Source organism: Melanerpes formicivorus, unplaced genomic scaffold (assembly GCF_026170545.1).
Source record: "Melanerpes formicivorus ecotype bairdi unplaced genomic scaffold, bMelFor1.0.p_v2 SCAF_18, whole genome shotgun sequence".
NCBI classification, from domain to species: Eukaryota; Metazoa; Chordata; class Aves; order Piciformes; family Picidae; genus Melanerpes; species Melanerpes formicivorus.
Genome location: NW_027142370.1, coordinates 11,473,035 through 11,494,584, shown reverse-complemented (window position 1 = coordinate 11,494,584; position 21,550 = coordinate 11,473,035). Strand labels below are relative to the sequence as shown.

Below are 21,550 nucleotides of genomic sequence, written 5' to 3'. Positions count from 1 at the left end.
AGAGGAACACAAACCTCAGAGGTTCTCAGAGGACAATCCTCCAAAGAACAAGGTTTAAAACTCATAGGGCTTAAACACCACAAGCACTATAGTCTGGTCTGTTCCAAATCAGTTCCCAGGAGCACCTTTCACAGATGGTATTACAGAAAGAAAATTCACCTGCTCCAAGTTCCACTCACAAATCCAGCTCTACCCACAAATACAGTCTCTACTGTCTGATGGATCTTTCAACCCATTTGAAAGTCCTACTTTCCTGAGACTTTCCTCACTTAAAATTGTAATTCCAGAAGACATTCTCTGCTTCACTGGTCAGACCTCAAATTTCATTTTTGGTCTCTAAACACAGGCTATGAGCAGGTATTACACATTCACACTTCCTTGTTTAGGCCAGGTATCTTTTCTGCAATCTCATCCTGCACTGTTAATGTAACATTACAGCTCAGATCAGCTGATTTCTGACTAGAAAAATCATGGTTAGGTTATACTGCCACACAATCTAACCAACATAATTATTTTCCAGCTGTTTGTTCCTCTATTTCTGTGACTGAATTCATGTTTTTTACAATAAAGTTTGTAGGGAAGAAGTCTTTTTCTTGCTCCATGTTTATACACCTGAGCACAGCATGATCCCAGTGAATGAATAACGTCCCTGTGATGGTGCAAATAAACAACTCCCTCTGCTTACCCTCACAGCTGTACAAGCCAGTTTGCAAGTAACAGAGGACTCATCCTTCAGTGTTTTCTGCAACAGAGGTATGCAGTCTACCAAGGAAAAGAGATTTCCTAACAACAAAAGCAAATAAATTAGAGCAATGGAAGAGAAGAGAATTGTGGTTATGTTAAAAACAGGAAGACCCCCTTATAAACAAATTGTTACCTGTTGAGCTTCTGACATTGATCAGCCATTTTTCCACATCAAATCGGGATTTAATTAGAATGGAGTTGATAATTGTTCCACACAGAATGGCAGTAGCTCCTCTGATCTGGGGATCTCCATGGTCAATGTAGTTCAGAATATCTGACACATACTGCTCCTCTAAGAAAATAAGTTACAGCTACTTTATTTTAAAAATACTAGTCTCAGGCTTAACTGATCCCTACAAATGTTTCAGCAGAGGTGCCAATCAGTGCCACCACCTGCACAATATGACTGCCTTACTTCTATCTACCTTTCAGAGATCCCTTGCATGTAATCTACAGATGATTCAAACCATCCAGACCAACCACCACACATGAAAACACCAGGGATTTAGTTCAATTGTACACAAAATGCCTGGGGGGAACCTAAGAAAAGTTTTGGTCAACACTCCACCTTTGCCAGTATCAATATAAAGAAAGCTAAATACTCCCCAAATCTCTGCTGATGAGACCTAATGGCTCATAAATCATCTATAAGATGACCAGAAATTAATTTGAAGCCATTTATAAGAGAAACAAACCACTTCTATTAAGCAGTTGTACTAAACAACTTGTCAGAAGCTGTACAAATTCATGCCCTGAAACTTAACTCATAAATCTCACTACCACTGTGCACAGCATGTTCATTCCAGTTGATGCAATATTTGTTTGCAAATACTAAACTGGATTTATCTGAAAAACCCAAGCAGACTTGTGAAAGTGGAACATGTGAACTGCCACATACCATACTCTTCTCCCATTGCTTCAAGGGGTGTTTTATACAGTTTGCTGAAGAAAGACTCAGGGTGAAGCACAATGGCTGCTCCAACACAACTCACTGCCAGGGCTTTTACACTGACTCTCACATCTCTGTCAGGAACTAAAGCTGGAGGGAAGAAAAAGAAATAGTGAAATAAGGTAATTAATAGCTTGCTGAATTTTTTTGAAGTTAATTAGTAACTCTGCAGGATACAAATAGCTTAGCCAAGGCATAGAAAACATGAAGGCAGCAGAGCAAGTAGTTCCAGTTTATCAGAGGCAGCAGTTATACATGGCTTTCTTACTTAAAAAAGAAGAAAAAAAAACCACCAAGAACCCATACACACTTCCAACTCACATCTTTCATTGCTGAGAATACAGCAACTACACTGTCCTTCCTAGAGCACATGAACAAGTAACAGTTTAGACAAAGGAAAAAAGATCATAAATGCTTGCTTTGGTCATATATAATGACACAGACACAAAAAAATGGAGGCAGCACTAGAAGCTTCCTGGAAAATCTCCCCTGACATATCATTATGGAGAGCAGCCAGGCAGAGAGGGACCTGGGGGTGCTGGTCGATGGTAGGATGAACATGAGCCTGCAGTGTGCCCAGATGGCCAGGAGGGCCAATGGCATCCTGGCCTGCATTAAGAACAGTGTGGCCAGCAGGAGCAGGGAGGTCATTCTGCCCCTGTACACTGCACTGGTTAGGCCACACCTTGTGTCCTGTGTCCAGTTCTGGGCCCCTCAGTTTAGGAAGGAGGTTGACTTGCTGGAACGAGTCCAGAGAGGGGCAACAAAGTTGGTGAGGGGCTTGGAACACAAGCCCTATGAGGAGAGGCTGAGGGAGCTGGGGTTGCTTAGCCTGGAGAAGAGGAGGCTCAGGGGAGACCTTATTGCTCTCTACAACTACCTGAAGGGGGGTTGTAATCAGGCAGAGGTTGGCCTCTTCTCCCAGGCAGCCAGCACCAGAACAAGAGGACACAGTCTCAGGCTGTGCCAGGGAAAGTTCAGGCTGGAGGTCAGGAGGAAGTTTTACACAGAGAGAGTGATTGCCCATTGGAATGTGCTGCCCAGGGAGGTGGTGGAGTCGCCATCACTGGAGGTGTTCAGGAGGAGACTTGACAGGGTGCTTGGTGCCATGGGTTAGTTGATTAGGTGGTGTTGGATGATAGGTTGGACGTGATGATCTTGAAGCCCTCTTCCAACCTGGTTTATTCTATTCTATTCTATTATGATGCTGAAAAGGTAAATAATTCCTCTTTTGAGCCCAAACAGCCTCCTCTAACAATCACTTTGATCCTCACACAAGAAAAAAGGTAACACTCACATTTCCATTAATGCTATAAAGTTTAAAGCCAGGACTCTTTCAGACAAAACAAACACCCCTGAAGTCTCCAATAAAGATTTGAAACCAAAGAGTAAACTGATCACACCTCCAGCTTCATAGACTGACAGACACAAAGAACCAACGAGTCTTGGAGCAGAAACTTACCTCCTTTCTCCCCAGTAAGCAGAAAAGAGGCTGACAAAAGTCTAACGCAGTGCACTAAAGGAGCGGAGTTTCCATCGGTGTAGTGACCTATGTCTCCCTTTACCCTGGAGGGCTATTGAAGGCAAATCACAATTTACAGAGATAAAAATTAATCTACAATTGACACACAGCCAAGATTTACTATTACTGCACATTCCACAAATGTATAAAGGCTGCAATACGACGTGTGTTTAATAGGTATTTCAAAGGCCTTTCAATGTAGTCAAAGAATCATTAAGGTTGGAAAAGACCTCCAAGGTCATCAAGCCCAACTGTCAACCCACCAATGTTTTTGGCAAGTTTGTAGCTATTAATAGAATTAGTTTACTTTTATCACAGGAACAACAACCATCCTGTAGGATTCTTTTTTAATTACCTAGACTGGCTGTTTGCATCTGAAGAGCCCTGATAAATCACTTTGTCACCAAACCAAACTTCTACAAGAAGCAAGTCATTCCCAAGTTGTTTCCCAAAGAAGGCTGACAACCTTTTGTGGTTTCACCTTTAGAGCTCCCCCTCAGTAGCCCAAACTAACCTAACACTGCCTGCCACAAATGAAACTCCTTTTGTCCCAGCTCAGAATAAGGCCCCAGGCTAAAGTCATAAAACACCCAAAAGGTAATCAGTAACCTGTGGTTAGAATGGCCTGAGTATTTCTGTAGAAAGAGAGGCTCAAAGAGTAAGACACAGTGACTACTGAGGAGCTACCAATCAGTCCTGAGATATTTCAGACCAAAGGAGTTTGTGGTCTGTGAAAGCTTTACTCGTGATTGCATTCAAGACATCAACACTTATCTTAAATGAAATTCAGGCTGTAACTCAGATTTACTATTCAACCTTAGCTATTTTCATAGAATCCTAGAAAGGTTTGGGTTAGGAAAGATCTTAAAGACCTCCTAGTTTCAACCTCTCTGCTGTGGGCAGGGACACCTCGTACTAGATCAGTTTGCTCAAGGCCCAAAGTCAGGTTGGACGGAGCACTGCCAGGCCTGGAGACTCCACAGGTTCTCTAGGCAACCTGTTCAGCACCTCACCACCCTCACAGGGAAGAATTCCTTCCTGTTCTTTCTACCCATTTGACCTGTAATGAAGCACACCAAGTACACAGGCTACCCACATTCACCACTAATTTACATCATCAACACAATCATAACTGGAAGTTTATCAGCTTGTTTTAAACTTGAAACCAGACCACTGTGACTACTTCTCACCTTGTTCTCATGATCACCAGGGTCTGCTGCGTCTTCCTTTGCTGGAAATCTATCTACACTGCTGTCTGAAGGCTGCCTACTATGGCTGGTGGATTTCAACAGGTGGGGCTGTTGAAGAGCTTCAGAAAAAGGCAATTCATGAAATACCATTTCAGATGCAAATTAAAAGCACTTTAACTTAATTATACAAACATGAAAAATAAATTAGCAGTGATCAAAACAAGTGATTGAGTAGAAGTGCTGAAACATATTCCTAATTTTACATTTCAGTCTAGTTGTTTGGTTTTCATATCCATTATGGGAGTCTTCAGTCCCTTGGAAGTTAAGACAGCAGATGCACCTAGAACACCTGCCTTAGAGGTGTCATCAGTTCTGGGTTTACCTCTTCCCCTCCCACCACCACCCCCCATTCATCAACATACCAATAGAAGAATTTCTGAAAGACTCTGATGAATCATCTTGGAGAATATTTGCAGCCTCATCTTCCTCATCCTGCAGCTGTCCAATTTGCATTCCAGAATACTGTCCTTCAGCACCCTCCAAAACCTACACAGTGCAAGGAGAGGACTTAAAATAACTCAGCTTAACACAATACTCAATCTCAAACATGCAGTGTTAGTAATCTCAAAGTAATTTAAAAGCAAATATGAGTCTGATAAATATTTGCATACAGCTGCATGCAGGCCCCAGAGCAGTTCCCCTCCTCCTCCAGCATTTGGCCTACTAGAGGCCACAGTCACGTCTGACAGTGTCCAACTTGAACCATGAATTTGGATATTGACAGTAAGAAAGTCAAGCATGTGGTGCATTGCCTCCCCTGCAGCTCTTCTTGCTCCCTGATCCCAAGCACAAGTGCCCCTCTAGCTCTCGTGTTGCCAAGTGAAAGCACAGGCAGAAGACAATGAAGTGAAGCATTAGGTTCCAAAAGTACTTCTCTCTCATTCCAAACAGACTGCTCACCCTTTAACACTTCCAGTACTCCTGCTGCACCAAAACAATTATTACTATACCTACATAAAGGTGTACATGCTACTAAGAGGATATATTTATGTCAAGTCTGACGTTGACATTCTTTCAGTGAGTGACAATCTCTTAATGCCTTCACATGACCTCTTCAGGGAACAGACCCATTACAGCTTTGCAGTTTTTAACTACTGCTGAAGTGAAAGTGTTAAAAGGAGGTCAAGCTCTCCAGTAGAGCTGTGAGTTGCTGACCTTTCCACCGTTACTAGCTGAGGATGGAAAAGTAGAAGACGAGTAAGGAGATGAATCCAAGTCTGGGCCCTCCATGGAAGAGCTCTGAGATATGTCTGGCCCCTCAGTAGAAGGGGATCCCCCCTCTGCCCGCTGCACACTTACAATTTCGGAACTGTCCGAAGGGGTTACCGCAGAGTCAGGACCTTCTGTAGTAGTCTGAGAGCTATCACTAATTGGTGAGGAAGCCTGTGTACCATCATTCAAGTCCATAGTGGGATCTGACTGCACAGCACTGATCTGGCTGGAGCTTCGACTAAGCACATCCTCTTCCTCCCCTTCAGTAGCTGTGCTTGTCAGGTCACAGCTTGCCAGCTCCACAGAGTCCGACTGCAACGTATGTTGAGATCGTGGCTGCTCAGTAATGATATCATGTCCAGTAGGGTCAGCAGCTGAACTCCCCACTGACCCAGCTGTCGAGACACCTGATGAAGAAGCTAGCTCACTGCTTATCTCACCCTTCACAGAAGCTGCAAAACACAGAGATTTATGAGTCAACCAAGTGTTTCAACTGGTGTTTCATGCTTAGTGAGGACATCACATACTAAGCCACACACTGAACTAGGATAAGGAAAGTGTGTAACTAAAGAATTAAACTACAGGTATTGAAAGAAGCATCTCTAAAATGCCATTCCATCTCTTCCATTAGCTCACTATTCACAGTCTATGCATGAAAAAAAGATATATGCAGCCAGCTTTCTTAGGTGTTAGGTTTATAGCCAGAAGCATTTACAGTTCCAGTTTTGTTAGCAGGTCTTTTGAGTGCTCATCCACTTCCTGGTCACCATAACACATTGTGTTTATTTTTCACACAGGGCAATAAAAGAATGGATTTGTAGTGAATAGTAACACAGCTTGGTTGCACTGCTGAAAGGAAAGGCAGCTACCTGCAAAGGATGCAGCACTGACATCTGACCGGGTTTCAGCATCATCCTCCAAGCCTTCTTCTTCACCAAGAAGTATTTTACCTGAAACATTGTGTAAGAAAAACCTTTAGAGTTTTCCAAAATGACAGGAAACTTGAAATGCTGAACAGCTGAAGTCAGTTAGATGTGAAATCTGTTTCTTAAAGGTGTATCCAAACAACTTTTCAAGGCTATGACAGGTAATAGAAGGAAAAGAGAAAGGAATGAGGAAAGTGAGCACCCAACTCCTCACTATCTGAGCAGCAGAGAAACAATAGTGACAAGGAAACACACAGATAAATCATTTTATTGAACAGTGTAACCATTCAGGAAGCTACCTATGACATTATTCATTCCAGTTTATTTTTGTGGCCTTTGTTGAAGATCTCACTAATTCCATCAAGTATGCCCTACTGCTAAGCAGTGGACACCTAGCATCTGAATGCCTGCCCAGAGCGCAGAAAGAGATTGAAGCATCACAAGAAACAGAATAAATAACCTCTTCCTCCTTAAGGCTATGAAAACTATCAAATGCTACTTGCAGTTTGGGGCATGGAACTCCAGTGACAACAGAATGAAAAATGCCTAGGGGGAAGAGCAGCACAGACTAGAAGCCCAAGACAACATAAGTGGGCCAGGATGATGAACCATGGACAACAGCCATTAAGATCCAGGGACAAGTGAGGCAAAAATCTTCAGAGAGGCTTTTGCCACAGGAAAAATGAGAACCATGTATAACCTAATACAATTATCATGGCATTCTCTTACTCACAGAGTAGTATCTGTTTAAAACAGAGGCAGTGGAAAAAGAAAGATACCTGCAGATGCACACTGCCAACTAAGGACACAATGGCACTGAGAAATCTCTAACTGGGATGGGATCCAGAGTGCAGAAGGAGCTACTGACCCCATCCTTCCACATCCCACAGTCACTTGCTGACAGAAGGATTCATGGTAAGTGCTTGGAGAGAAGCCTGCTTTGCCATTTACAATAAGCTTCACTGGCATTCTTAAGACTGACCATGCAAGATACCAATGTTTTGATAACTTTAGGTGAGTTCTTTTACACCTCATTTAAATTACCGGGGGTAAAAATAACCCAAAACATTAACAGACCTCTGGTTTAATTTCTCTATCACAACTGCTTTTGTACATAGCAGTACCAGTGTAGAGAAGTCTTCCTCCAAAAGCTTTTATGCTATTCAAACCTGCAAGCATGGCAGAAAAGTAACCATGACACTTCCATCTATGTTCCATGTTAAATAACAGCACTTAACTGAGAGCTACATGGTCCTGTCAAGAGTAAAATTCAGCTAAGAGTTCCCAACAAGAAGTATGAAGGATGGTATATTACTCTCTGTTCTCACATTTACATCCATTTCACTGAAACAAACCAGGACATTCTTCTGCTTTCCACAGCTGCTCACCTTTAGAAGTGAAATTTGAAGGACACTGAAAAAAAACTCATTAGGCATACTATGCTTTGGATGTTTAAATGAGGATAGTTTTCCATTATTTGAGGGAGGAAAAATAAAAGAGTTAAGATGTAGAAGATAAGCTTTCATTTCAAAATGAGTTTTCAGCCTCTTTTGCAAATAATTTTCTGAAGCTGAATCCAACCAACCATCACAGGTCAGCAGCTCAAAATAAAAGTGGGTCTGAAGCAGCAAGACTGAAAAGACATGGAACATCTGAGTCCTTATGTGAGGGTCACAGCCTTCTGGAGATCACTTTACATCCCTGCACACAAATGAGTGTTACAGCTGGAGAAGTTTCACCCATGGCCAACAGCAGAAGCCTACTACTCTAGATGGCAGTAGACAGTAAAATGACTTCAAGTAGGAACTGGAAACAGGCTTGGGTTTTCCCTCCTTTCTACAGTGGAGAGGAGCAGGGAATGAACAATTCACAACTTGAAATGAAACCTGTACAAAGCACAAAATGGTAAGCAGAGTTTTTCAAATTCAAGATGTTGTTTTAGACCACAAAATCTACACACCAGGATCTTGATAAATGATAAAAACTGGTGACTCATACATGTTTTCCCACTGAGTGAAGGAAAGGTTAGTGTTTTAATGGGTACCTTAATTGAATTTACACTATTATTAATACTTCCATGTTACACTGAAGACTGCTAACAATTCAAAGTACCAAAATGATGACTTATTTTCCATTTAAAAGTGTTCCATATTATTCTCATCTCTGGCATTATGTCTCACCTTTGGCTGTTGCAGCAAGATCTATTTCAGAACCCCCACCTTTTTCCTCTACCATGTCTAAACTAGAAGTTGTCATGCATCCATAAGCACCATTTAAGTCAGCTCTAACCATTATGAAAACACACACAGTAAGACAAAATGTAGAGAATCAATCATCAGGAAAAGAAATGAAAAGGCATCACACTGAAGCATGCAAACAAACACGTGCAGTAGTGAAAGAAGAAAAATGAAACAAGCAAAGAACCAGGCCAAACAAACTGAGGAAAAGTTAACTGGTGAGGATCACCATCAAAAGGAAGAATGCCCTGTTCAAAGATGTGCTCTTTAAGAGTGGGGAAAAAAAAAAAATCCATCAATATTCATCACCATCATTTTGCCAGTGAACTACAACAAAAAAAAAAGAAGAAGAATTATCCTGCTTGGAATAGTTTTGGAATTATCTTGACTGCAATATCAGAGATTGCATCAGAGCTCTCGTCAGGTTTACAGCGATTAACACAAAGGCGACTGTGAATGAAGACCAAAGTCCAGCAAGACAATGAAGTGGGGAGGGAGAAGGGGAAAAAATAAAAATAATAATAATAATAATTAAAAAAAAAAAATAATCAGAAAGAAATGCAATTAAAGATTTGGTTTTGAAAATAATCACCTTTATGCTTTCTTGCAAGAACAGGGCTGCATGAAGACCCCCCTCCAGCTGCAAATCACAGAAAGCAACACATCAGGGCAAAGACAGAGCTGCTGAAATCATGAAGGAATTCTAATAGCCACAAATGGGAGGAAACAAAAAAACTGAACCAAAGCCAGGAAGAAAACAGCAAACTTGTTGCTCTGGAAGTCCAAGTTTTTTGGACCATTCACCAAATGACTTTTTATTTTTCTATGCCACTTGTGCCAAGATTACTTTTAAAAATGTATGCTCTAAATTTCTGGCTGATGAAACACCTTCTAATAGCAGCAATATTAGAATGATCCCTTAGTTCAGGGCAGAAGTCCTTATAGAAATCCAATCAAGAGACTGATTCATTTAAACCAGGTAAGCAGCAGTTAAGAGACCAATTTTAAGAGCATGCACTCCACAGGTAAGAACGCTGACAGCTCATTTGAACAGTTACTGATAAAGTTAAGTCATGCTTTAGCTTCATGCTGGTTTAGGTATTCAGCAAGGAGCTCTCAGTTAATCTAAATTCTGATTAGATCAGCTTTTTATGAATCACAGTTGCCAGATGCTTGCTGAGAAGAACATTAATTTGGGGGGAGGGAATTAAATAGCTGTCACCATAGTTAACTTGTTCTGTGTAACCAAAAAAACCTCAATATAAACTGTAAAAACTACTCTGGAGTTGGTCACTACTCAGTGAGTATATCCACTGAAAGGGAGGAGAGGAAAAAACTTTCACTGTACCTGAGGAGGAAACAAAGTCATGCACAACATCATACATTTCCTTTTATCCTTCATACTTTTGGCTAATGCTAAGAAAGAGAGCTGGTGATGTATGCTCACCTCCTTTTACTCTTATCACTACAAGCATAGCTTACCTATGAGTTCCACTATGCTCCCACTGCGGCTCCTGCTGGCAGGCTCATCTTTGGATACACTGACCTGTGCAATACCCCCGGGAGCAGTCAGGGCATGAAGAAGTTCAGGTGGGGGTGTTCTGAAGAGCTGTTGTAGTAACTCTAAAGCTCCAGTCACAACATTATGGTCCTGATGCTGAGTGTAATGCAGAGTCAATTCATAAACCTAAAAGCCAACCAAGTACCAAAGTAAGCCTCCACACGCTCACAACATGCTACCTTTCTCCTCACAGCGCACCGTGAATTTCAGTGGTGCATCAAAAATGATCAACATGTGCTGTATCTGATCTTCACTACAATCCTCCAAGAGGAAAACATCAATTAATAAAGGCAGGAGTCCGTTGTTGCTGTTTGTTACAGCAAGAGGATTCACACCAAAGAACACCACAATGACTTTGAAGCTCCTTTGGGAACACCTAAGAAGTCCTGCTGATGCTTTTATCTGGGATTTGTAGCCATTATGTATCAATCATCCCAGTCACTGCAGCAATTATTTCACAGGAATTTGAGAAAAGAATTCAGAATGTTCAACATCAAACTAGTGCTGCATCATTCTTTAGGCAAGAATTCTTTCCTTTCTTTCCAATTGGTTATTATCTTACCTGTATTAGCTGTTCTGGTGAAGGTGAAATCTCTGTTTCTTTTCTTGTTACACCAAAACTGCCTTTCAGGCTGGTATCCTTCACTTGTTGTTGCAATAAAGGTATGAGATACCTCAGTGTAAGTAGAACACCCAGAATTAAGAGAGTAGGATGATCATCTTCTACAGGTACCAACAAGCCTGAGGATAGAAAAGAAGCAGCCAAATCACTTAGTGACAGGGGTTAGTTTTAACACAAGTATCATTTCACAGCTTCTTTAAGAAAAAAACCAACAAACCAACCAACCAAAATCTAGCAGCAACTTAAGAAGCTTCTAAACATAGAAACACTTGAAAACATACATGATTTAATAATCCTAACAAGGGTAACAAAGCTGGTCTAGAGAACAGGTCCTGTGAGGAGCAACTGAGGGAACTGGGGTTTAGTCAGGAGAGGAAGAGGCTGAGGGAGAACCTCCTTGCTCTCCACAGTGCCCTGAAAGGAGCAAGGTGGGTGTTGGTCTCTTCTTCCAAAAGGCAAATTATAAGACAAGAGCAAACAGCTTCATGTTGCACCAGGGGAGGTCTCAGTTGAACATCAGGAAAAGTTTCTTCACTGAAAGGGTTGTCAAGCACTGGACTGGGCTTTTTTGTCTCACCTGATGCTTTCACCAAGTGATCTAGACATTCTTGCTCCCCTCACCTGCCTCCTCTCCAAGAGTTTAAGAAGACTGAGTATCCTTGCTTTGCCTGAAAAACTCTCACAGATGAAGTGCCTTATATGGAAAAAAATGTCATGTTACTTATACCTAAAGCACATTTATTATTTGTCCTGAATCTTACCTAGAAGTACATTCAACAACCAGGCATAAAAATACTGTGTTCTCCTTGAGTGCTGACAGATGCTCACAGCTGATCCTGCCGCTGTCCGACGGATCGTAGGGGAACTGGATTTAAGGTTAGCTATGAAAGCCTTCAATAACACCTAAAACCAAAGAGATCTTACATCATTCTGTTTGTAACAAAAGGAGACAGAAGTGAATTTTGCAGCCAGCAAATGTATTTTTCTTTCATTCAAAGCATTGCTTAACATACTTCAAGTAAGGGCAGCTTTTGCCTTAACTCAGACATGCAGCTGTAACACCCGATGGATAATGCTGGCAGTGCCTGTGCTTTGAGACAGCACAGGGAGAGCATAGAGGCTAAAGAGAGGTACCTTGATCTCATTGTCATTTGCAAAATTGCCAAAGGCTGCCATGATTTTTGGTATTGCTGCAGCTAGTGTCTCCTGTACTGACTCCTCAGGTCTCTTGCTGATCCGCGTTAGACAGGGCAAAAGGTTCACCAGGTATGGCCTAGGCATGGCAAGGGAGAGAACTCTGAGATCAGAACAACTGCACCCATCCAAACACTTTCAATTCATGCTCAACTCCTGTGACATTACTAAACCATTCTAAAAAGCATGCTTTGTAGAAGGTAGAAAAAAAGCCACAGTAGTCTTCTAGACACAATTTACAGGCATGAAGGGAAGAATACGCTTCAGAAAACAAATCCTCTCCTTTTCTTCCCAAGCCTTTCCCCCCCTCCCATCAGAGCAATGTACAGCACAGAACCACAACTCCCCTGAAGAAAAAACAGCTAATCCAATCAAGCTGCTTCAGAGAGAATAGCATGATAGCAATTCTTCCAGCCTCCCAGTTAGATGTTTACAACTAGACAACAATCACTTTTTGTCAGTATCTATATGCTGTTCAATGCTCCTTGGAAATTCCATTAGTGGGATGTGTTTACCTGCACTTCTGAGGCCGAACTAGATGGGCAAGCTCAGCAAATCTCCAGAGAGCAGCACGCAGACTTCTGGAAGCACCATTCTAGACAGAGCATGTCATCGTTACAAAACCATCTCCTAAACAATACCTCTAATATAAGGTAGCATGGAGCTTGATACCATTTGACTTAAACAGAAAAAACTGCAGGGTATCAGGAAACAATCAGTTTCCTATAGACAAAAAGAACCCCATGTAGTACTACAGGCTGAGGTCAGAGTGGCTGGAGAGAGGCCAGGCAGAAAGGGACCTGGGAGTACTGGTCGATAGTAGGCTGAACATGAGCATGCAGTGTGCCCAGGCAGCCAAGAGGACCAATGGCATCCTGGTCTGGATCAGGAACAGTGTGGCCAGCAGGAGCAGGGAGGTCATTCTGCCCCTGTACACTGCACTGGTTAGGCCACACCTTGAGTACTGGGTCCAGTTCGGCAACAAAGTTGGTGAGGGGTTTGGAGCACAAACCCTATGAGGAGAGGCTGAGGGAGCTGGGGTTGCTTAGCCTCAAGAAGAGGAGGCTCAGGTGAGACCTTATTGCTCTCTACAACTACCTGAAAGGAGATTGTAGACAGGTGGGGGTCGCTCTCTTCTCCCAGGCGACCAGCACCAGAACAAGAGGACACAGTCTCAAGCTGTGCCAGGGGAGGTTCAGACTGGATGTTAGGAAGAAATTCTACACAGAGAGAGTGATTGCCCATTGGAATGTGCTGCCCAGGGAGGTGGTGGAGTCACCATCATTGGAGGTGCTTAGGAGGAGACTTGATAGGGTGCTTGGTTTCATGGGTTAGTTGATTAGGTGGTGTTGGATGACAGGTTGGACGTGATGATCTTGAAGGTCTCTTCCAATCTGGTTTATTCTAAGCTGAGTCAGCTCCATGACTGCCTTCACTTTTTTAGCTGGTCTCAGGAATTTCCCAGGTGACCCAAAATCATTACAGAACACCAAGGAAGTGTCTGAGATTTCCTGTGTGCTGAAATCAGCTTAAACAACCACACTGAAAGGCATCAACCAACAAAGGAACACTGATGATCTGAGTCTAATAATCACTGCAACGCTTGCAGAGACAGAAATGTAGCAGAAAATTGAGAGTGCAGATACTCAAATAAATAACATTCAGCTCCCGAGTGCACCAAAGGGAAAAATCCACTTATTGATCTGTATCACACAGAATGGCTGCATCCTGAAGTTTATTTATCTCTACTGACACTTCCTGTGGTGTGCCTGACTTGAGCCCCATGCTTTTAGACAGACCCTCTAAGGATACAGCATTGCTCCTTAGTATTGCTAGAAATCCTGGGGTGTGTTTAGTAGGTCAAGAGAGAGGTTCTCCTCTCCATCTACTCTGCCCTGGTGAGGAGGCATCTGGAATATTGTAGCCAGTTCTGGGGCCTCAGTTTAAGAAGGACCTCAGGGAACTGCTTGAAAGAGTCCAGCACAGAGCCACAAAGATGCTGAAGGCAGTGAAACATCTCCCTGATGAGGACAGGGTTAAGGGAGCTGGGGCTCTTGAGCTTGAAGCATTGGAGCCTGAGGGATGACCTCATTCATGTTGATAAAGATGTGAAAGGGAGTGTTGGGAGGACCGAGGCAGGCTCTGCTCAGCGATTTCCAGCGACAGGACAAGGGGCATTGGGTGCAAGCTGGAGCAGAAGAGGTTCCATGGGAACATAAGGGAAAACCTTTTCACTGTGAGGGTGACAGAGCCCTGGAACAGGCTGCCCAGAGAGGTTGTGGAGCCTCCTTCTCTGGAGACATTCAAAACCTGCCTGGATGCATTCCTGTGTGACCTTCCCTAGGTGACCCTGCTCTGGCAGGGGCGTTGGACTGGATGATCTTTTGAGGCCCCTTCCAATCCCTAACATTCTGTGAAGCACAGAAAACTATGGAAGTCAACACACATCTAGGAGAAATTACATATCTCATCCAGTCTGAGCCAAACCAAAACGCTTCTCAAATGAAGTCCCTCTGAAGACTCAGCCAAGATGTTTAGAAACTGTCATTTCTTTCTTATTTTCTTCAGCTGCTGTATCAAAGGCTCATGGCCTTGTTAGCATGACAAGTGAAAAACACTTGCATCTGAATTACAAAATGCGCATTTTTTTCAGGTTCAAAGCCAAACAGCAGTCTCTGGCACGGCTCCTGCAGTGATCCAACTGAGGCACAAACAAGATTCAGTTTGCTGAGTGCTTCTGTTATGCCTGCTACCGCTCTCAAGAAGCACATGCCTGAACAACAAAATATTTCCTCCTGAACATAACATGTAGAAACTTCAAAGCTATTTTGGTTTATGTTGCTGGGGCTTTGGGGGTGGGTTTTGTGGGGGCTTTTTCCCCCCCCCCAGTTAGCTAGAAATCCATTTCTATATCCTCAAAAACGTATCACCTTGAAGTACTACTCAGCCCTGGTGAGACCCCACCTGGAGTACTGTGTCCAGTTCTGGAGCCCCTATTACAAGAGGGATGTGGAGGTGCTGGAACATGTCCAGAGAAGGGCCAGGAGGATGAGCAGAGGGCTGGAGCACCTCTCCTGTGAGGACAGACTGAAGGAGTTGGGGCTGTTCAGTCTGCAGAAGAGAAGGCTCCAAGGTGACCTCATTGTGGCCTTCCAGTATCTGAAGGGGGCCTACAGGAAGGCTGGGGAAGGACTTCTCAGGATCTCAGATAGTGATAGGACTGGGGGGAATGGAATGAAGGTGGAGGTGGGGAGATTCAGGCTGGATGTGAGGAGGAGGTTCTTCACCATGAGAGTGGTGAGACCCTGGAATGGGTTGTCCAGGGAGGTGGTCGAGGCCCCATCCCTGGAGGTGTTTAAGACCAGGCTGGATCCCTGCCCATGGCAGGGGGGTTGGAACTAGATGATCCTTGTGGTCCCTTCCAACCCTGAATGATACTATGATACTATGAATACAGTAAGATATTCATACAGGGCCTACATGTAGTCCATATCTGACAGAAAACTTATCCATACTGCTTTTGTTATTTCCTTTTCTGGAGTTCTATCATTCCCAAAGTAGTACAGCAAAAAGCAACAGCACCACTGACAAAGGTTTAGGCTGGATGGTAGGAAGTGGTTCTATACAGAGAGAGTGATTGGCCATTGGAATGGGCTGCCCAGGGAGGTGGTGGAGTCACCATCCCTGGAGGTGTTCAGGAGGAGATTTGATGGGGTGCTTGGTGCCATGGGTTAGTTGTTTAGGTGGGTTGGATTGGTTGATGGGTTGGACACAATGATCTTGAAGGTCTCTTCCAACCTGGTTTATTCTATTCTCTGTACCAGCCATGTTATATGTTTAGAGATGCAAGAGAGACCATTTCAGTGCTACTATCCTGAACACAGAATTTTTCTTTGGCAGTCCTCTACTTCAAGGAGACTATTACCCAAATTCTTTCCATGGACATAACTAAACTGGGCCTTCTGGTGCAAAGAGAGATGCTTCAGTATTTTCACCTATGCTCCTTACAGGAGCTCTAAGCACACATCACATATCCACAAAGTAGTTTAAACTTGTATTGGGTCACTTCTAGTCCTGATCAAATGATTCCTCCAAGAAGTTATGTCAAAGTAAGAATGTCACTGTCCTCCACCTACTTCTCACCAGCCTCTGGCTTGAAGTTATTCTTTCCAGCTCAGTCAGTGGAGCAAACATGAATAAGCCTTACTGGCTTGGATGCAGAGTCCCTCAGGTTAGCTCAGACTGCTGTTCACACCAAATGCTCACACATCTTCTGCCAGAGAAGCTTTCAGGAGTGGTTAAATCTAAGCAATGGGGCCAATAGTGAGGAACTGGGTAGGATAATACATTTAGCACTAACAAATCCATCCAAAGTCACACTAAAACACTTACTAAAGCCCATATTTCAGAAGGACACAAAAGATAGAAACTCACCTTCTTAATCTCTTTATACAGCTCTAATTGTAACCTGGGAAGATTGGAATCCATCAAAGCCTGCAATAAAATGCATTGAGAAGGTATTGCATGAGGGGGGAGGCACTTTACAGGAACCACATCACACTTGCAGTAAAACAGCTTTCAGAAAGGCACAGAACTAGCTGACTGTCCCTAGATTTGATGTATAACCAGGAAAGTGCTGAACACTGGAGTCAGATACCTTTCTTTTACACAAAACAGAAACATGGATGGGTTCCACAAATGCTCACGCTTACTTGCAGTTAATGTTGAGTGCTTTACCCATTCTATCTAAAAAAGGCCATATGGGATCAGACTGCAAGCAGAGCCATCCCAAGGTGCTTTCTGGCAGTTGCCAGGAATAGATACTCATGAATAGAATATTAACACACAAAAATAGTACTCACAAACAGTACAAAGTATTCCCTCCTATACATCCCCACCTATTTCCCAAATTAAGGTTGTATGTGTTCTATTGCCTTTAACAGCCCTTGAAACCCCTTCTTTCACAAATCAGCCCAATTTTTTGCATTCATTTATTACTACAAGGTGTTCTGGACACCAGGAGTATCAGATGCCAGGATCTAATCAAGCATACTGCAGCAGAGCATGCATTGGAGTCTGAACCTGCTGCCTGGCTAAGAAGTAGAGTACAGGAAATTAATGTATGCACTGAGGAGTAATTTTCTGTTCACCTCAACTCAATCATTCTGAATGACCAGAAACCTGGTCTAGTGGAAGGTGTTCCTGCCCATGGCAAGAGGGTTGGGACTAGATGATCTTTAAGGTCCCTTCCAACCCAAACCATTCTAGGTTTTTATGATATCAAACAAATAGAACTGAAGTGAGAGAAATCCCTACAGAAATGGGGATGCTTCATCTGCTTGATTTAACACACCCCTTCATGCTAGAGAAAATGATGAACATAATTCTACAGCACTTAAACTTGGAATCAACTAGATTAATTATACAGGCAGACTCAAAGGTCAAGTCTTTTGGGGGAAAAAAAGGGAAAAAAGAAAGGGCAGGTAAAGGGAAACCTGTCCTGGAAGCAGTACCTCACAACAATTACTCCAAAAGCTCATTTTAAGATACCTGAAATTAAGATTTAGACCTTGCCTGACCTCATATGAATGCCCACCTGCTGTTATCCAATAAGGCCTTCATTCTGGATCACTGCAGGGTAACAACCAAGCTCCTGAAGACCATATTTACCCTAACTGTTGGTCAAAAGCTCCTCCACACATTCACTATCTTTATTTCACAGAACAATAAAAGATTTCTCCCATATAACAAGATGATTTTAGACCAGCCCACACCCTTGGTTTAGCTAACCCAAAGAGAATGGAGTGAATGAATGAGTGAAGAAAAGAACAAATTAGAACAAATTTGCAGCCCGCAAAGCCAATCAGATCCTGGGCTGCATCAGGAGAAGTGTGGCCAGCAGGTCGAGGGAGGTGATCCTCCCCCTCTACTCAGCTCTGCTGAGACCCCACCTGGAGTACTGTGTCCAGTTCTGAAGCCCCTATTACAAGAGGGATCTGGAGGTGCTGGAACGTGTCCAGAGAAGGGCCACAAGGATGAGCAGAGGGCTGGAGCACCTCTCCTATGAGGACAGACTGAAGGAGTTGGGACTGTTCAGTCTGCAGAAGAGAAGGCTCTGAGGTGACCTCATTGTGGCCTTCCAGTATCTGAAGGGGGCCTACAGGAAGGCTGGGGAAGGACTTCTCAGGATGTCAGGTAGTGATAGGACTAGGGGGAATGGAATGAAGCTGGAGGTGGGGAGATTCAGGCTAGATGTGAGGAGGAGGTTCTTCACCATGAGAGTGGTGAAACCCTGGAATGTGTTGTCCAGGGAGCTGGTCGAGGCCCTGTCCCTGGGGGTGTTTAAGAGCAGGCTGGATGAGGCTCTGGCCAGCCTGATCTAGTGTGGGGTGTCCCTGCCCGTGGCAGGGGGGTTGGAACTAGATGATCCTTGTGGTCCCTTCCAACCCTGAATGAAACTATGAAACTATAATTAATGAGAGCAGACCAGTTTAATATCTTGATTGAGGCATGAAAAGCTCTGCTAAGAGCACACAGAGAATTTAGTCAAGAAGCCTCCTTAACCTCTTGCACTCTGAGATACTGTCAACAGGAAGAAAAGGAACTACAAGCACAGCAGTGTGAATTCAGACAGGCCTGCCACAAGAGTCAGTAAAATATGGCAGTACAACATATCAAAGTTCTTACTTTAATAACTTTATTAAGGCATTCATCAGCAACCATCCGGACATCAGATTCCGCATCCTCACTGCAGAGCAGGAAGAGCTCCATAGCAATTCCCAGCAGCTTCTGAAATTCTGGAGAATTTCTAAACAAACATACATTAGAAAATTAGGATGCACACTGGTGAAACCAAACCCTGCTGCGGGTCCTGAGCAGTTTCATCACCCAACTACACACATATTACACACAGTCAAGAAGAAGAAGCCATTCAGTGGATTAAAGCACTTCATTAGGAGTTGGGAGGTCACTTCCCTGCTCTTTCCTACATAATCTGGCAAGGTGTTTGACCTCTGTGCCTCAGTTTCCCTGAGGCAGAGGGATAATGCCAACTCCACCAATGCTTAAAACAAAAAAGTTAAATTCTTAGATTTTTAGGATGGTGGGGAAAAAAAAATATAATGAAATGATGCCATTTCAGTTTGAAACAGAAGCTGAGCATTTTAAACCAGCAATTAGCAGGAAGCCTCCAAATAGCTAACATTCCAAAGCAGCTATTCATATTGATAGAATAAATAAAGACTTACCTTAAGGACTGAGCAACTATGTTTTCACATATCGTTAGGCAATGATTAACTCGATCTTTCTTGGTAGTTGAAAGTTCTTTCTTTCTAAAAGAAGAACACAATAAGTCTGAGATAAGACTTCAAAAGGGAGCAGTTACTAGTTAAACACTCTCACTTGAGAGGCATCTAATGATTATACAGGAAACAGTCCCTTGGTCATTATAAAGACCTGTTCAACAACTACCTGTAGCCCCAGGAGCTCATATTCTAACTGCTGCTGAGGGTATGCAGGCACACATGCAAAGGGTGCAAACTTAGAAGAATGAACCTTGTAACAGGGAACATCAGACTAATTCTGTAGCTTTTACTGAGGAAACACCCGGGAAACAATACTGAAGAATGAAAAGGAGCAAGGGGAAGGGAAGGCAAAAGTGTAGCAGACCTAGAGAAAAGTTGAAACAAACTGATAGAGAAACGTTGGTGAAAATAAGCCATGAGAACAAGTCTTGATGATCTGAAAATACCAATGTGAAGACCTTCCTCGTACATAATACCACCTAGGACTCTTGGTCTGTCTAGTTCTTGAAACTAAACCATATTGCATCTGAACTGAAAAGGATGCCAAGGCAGTGCTATCACATGCCTCCAAATTGTAATTATAAAAATAGCAAAGCTCCAGGCACACTCTATGCCCTTCAAAAAACAATGTCCCTACAACAGCACTTGGTATAGGCCAGGAGAGGCGAGGTTTAGCCAGCTTGCAGCAAAAGAGTGTAAATAAAGAGAATGAGATTCACAGAATCAAAGATTCCTACAATGGATACAGAGCACAACATGAAAAGCTTCTACACTGCAATATTTGTCTAGCATTCACTTCAGCATGATGTAAGCTCCTGGAACCCCTCAAGGCTGAGTGTAGAACAGAAGCTTCTTTGCTCCTCCACCCCCAACAAAGGAACTGAAAAGAAAAGAGAAATTCACAGCTCTGAAATATTCTCCACTTGTCTGCGGTGTCTCCTACTCCCAGCTTCACTGACACAGTATCTCTTCTAGGAGCACAGATGTTACTTTTAAATAATTAACCAGTAGCAATACTGGAACTGCACATCCAAAGGTACCTCCTCTCCTGTTTCACAACAAAGAGCTACCTGCTCCTTCACCCAGTCACAGAGAATCTTCCCTCTCATCTTCCGAGTGAGAAGCGTTCATCTGTATTTTTAGTATCGAATTCTCTGTCTTACAAACCCCAGCAAATTCCTGAAATAGCAAAACTCTTCCTGAACTGGAAAGGTGGGAAATGATGTGAACAACCTCGAGTTTAATTAGCATAGTGAATATTAAGGACCAAAAGCAAGCAGCCAATAAGCACGTGAAACTAAGGTAACTCACAAATAAACTGCTGTACAGAAGTTTTGAAGGATTAAGCTGTAATATTGAAGAGCTTTTCTTTGCAAGCAGCCCTGTCCTTTTTTCCTTCCATCAGTTTGGAAGTGGGAGGGTTGAGAAGTGTTTGCTCCTGAGGTCTCAGCTCCTCTCATCTCACCCCAGAAATACTTTCAATTTTTGAAAGTTTAAGGAAGAGGTCTGAATAAAACTATTTTTTCCACTTCAATCTGGCAGTATTTTATTTAGGTAAGCTTCAGTGCTCCTCAAAAAGAATCTCTTCTTTGGCTTAAACTCTTAGGCAACTGGCAGAATACCAGTAGCCAAGCTGAATACATGCAGTGATGATATATAATGTCTTTCTATCTTGAAAAAGCACTACAGTGTCTTTAACAGCACGTTCAGATTGTGATGAATATACTGGTGATTTGTGTTAAAATTGTAAGACTTAGAGTGCACTGGGATTAAGGGTCAGGATCTTGTGAGGCCTGTTTAGAGGGTAAAGGGAAAGAAACCTATCTTGCAGACTTGCAAGGACACTGTCTGGTTAATTGGAGACATCACGGCTGAGAAGGAGCTGTCTTAAAGATAAACATTCAGAACTGGGAATTTGTTTTCTTCAGATAAGAAGCCTGCACAATTGAGCATGCGTGCAAGTGGATACTTTGACCCTTACCACACTGAATGTAGGGAGAAGGGATTTGACCACCTATTCTAAGACTCA

At 42.9% G+C, this 21,550-nt stretch overlaps 1 protein-coding gene across 3 annotated transcripts in view; it reads right to left on the bottom strand.

Moving 5' to 3' along the window:
• The window catches only part of HTT (huntingtin), an 87,749-nt gene that overhangs the window by 53,204 nt on the left and 12,995 nt on the right, over window positions 1-21,550 (bottom strand). Inside the window, exons 2-18 of one of the 3 annotated variants that reach the window (XM_068149633.1) lie at window positions 19,465-19,548; window positions 18,905-19,025; window positions 16,652-16,711; window positions 12,733-12,812; window positions 12,158-12,296; window positions 11,785-11,926; window positions 10,964-11,142; window positions 10,323-10,527; window positions 9,433-9,480; window positions 6,547-6,627; window positions 5,621-6,129; window positions 4,828-4,951; window positions 4,406-4,524; window positions 3,156-3,267; window positions 1,643-1,783; window positions 878-1,036; window positions 686-783 (exon numbers count right to left, since the gene is read on the bottom strand). In XM_068149633.1, the coding sequence (XP_068005734.1) occupies window positions 686-783; window positions 878-1,036; window positions 1,643-1,783; window positions 3,156-3,267; window positions 4,406-4,524; window positions 4,828-4,951; window positions 5,621-6,129; window positions 6,547-6,627; window positions 9,433-9,480; window positions 10,323-10,527; window positions 10,964-11,142; window positions 11,785-11,926; window positions 12,158-12,296; window positions 12,733-12,812; window positions 16,652-16,711; window positions 18,905-19,025; window positions 19,465-19,548 (2,401 nt within the window). The remainder of the gene's footprint in view (window positions 1-685; window positions 784-877; window positions 1,037-1,642; window positions 1,784-3,155; window positions 3,268-4,405; window positions 4,525-4,827; window positions 4,952-5,620; window positions 6,130-6,546; window positions 6,628-9,432; window positions 9,481-10,322; window positions 10,528-10,963; window positions 11,143-11,784; window positions 11,927-12,157; window positions 12,297-12,732; window positions 12,813-16,651; window positions 16,712-18,904; window positions 19,026-19,464; window positions 19,549-21,550) is intronic. The other 2 variants (XM_068149634.1, XM_068149635.1) reach the window with 2 other exon arrangements.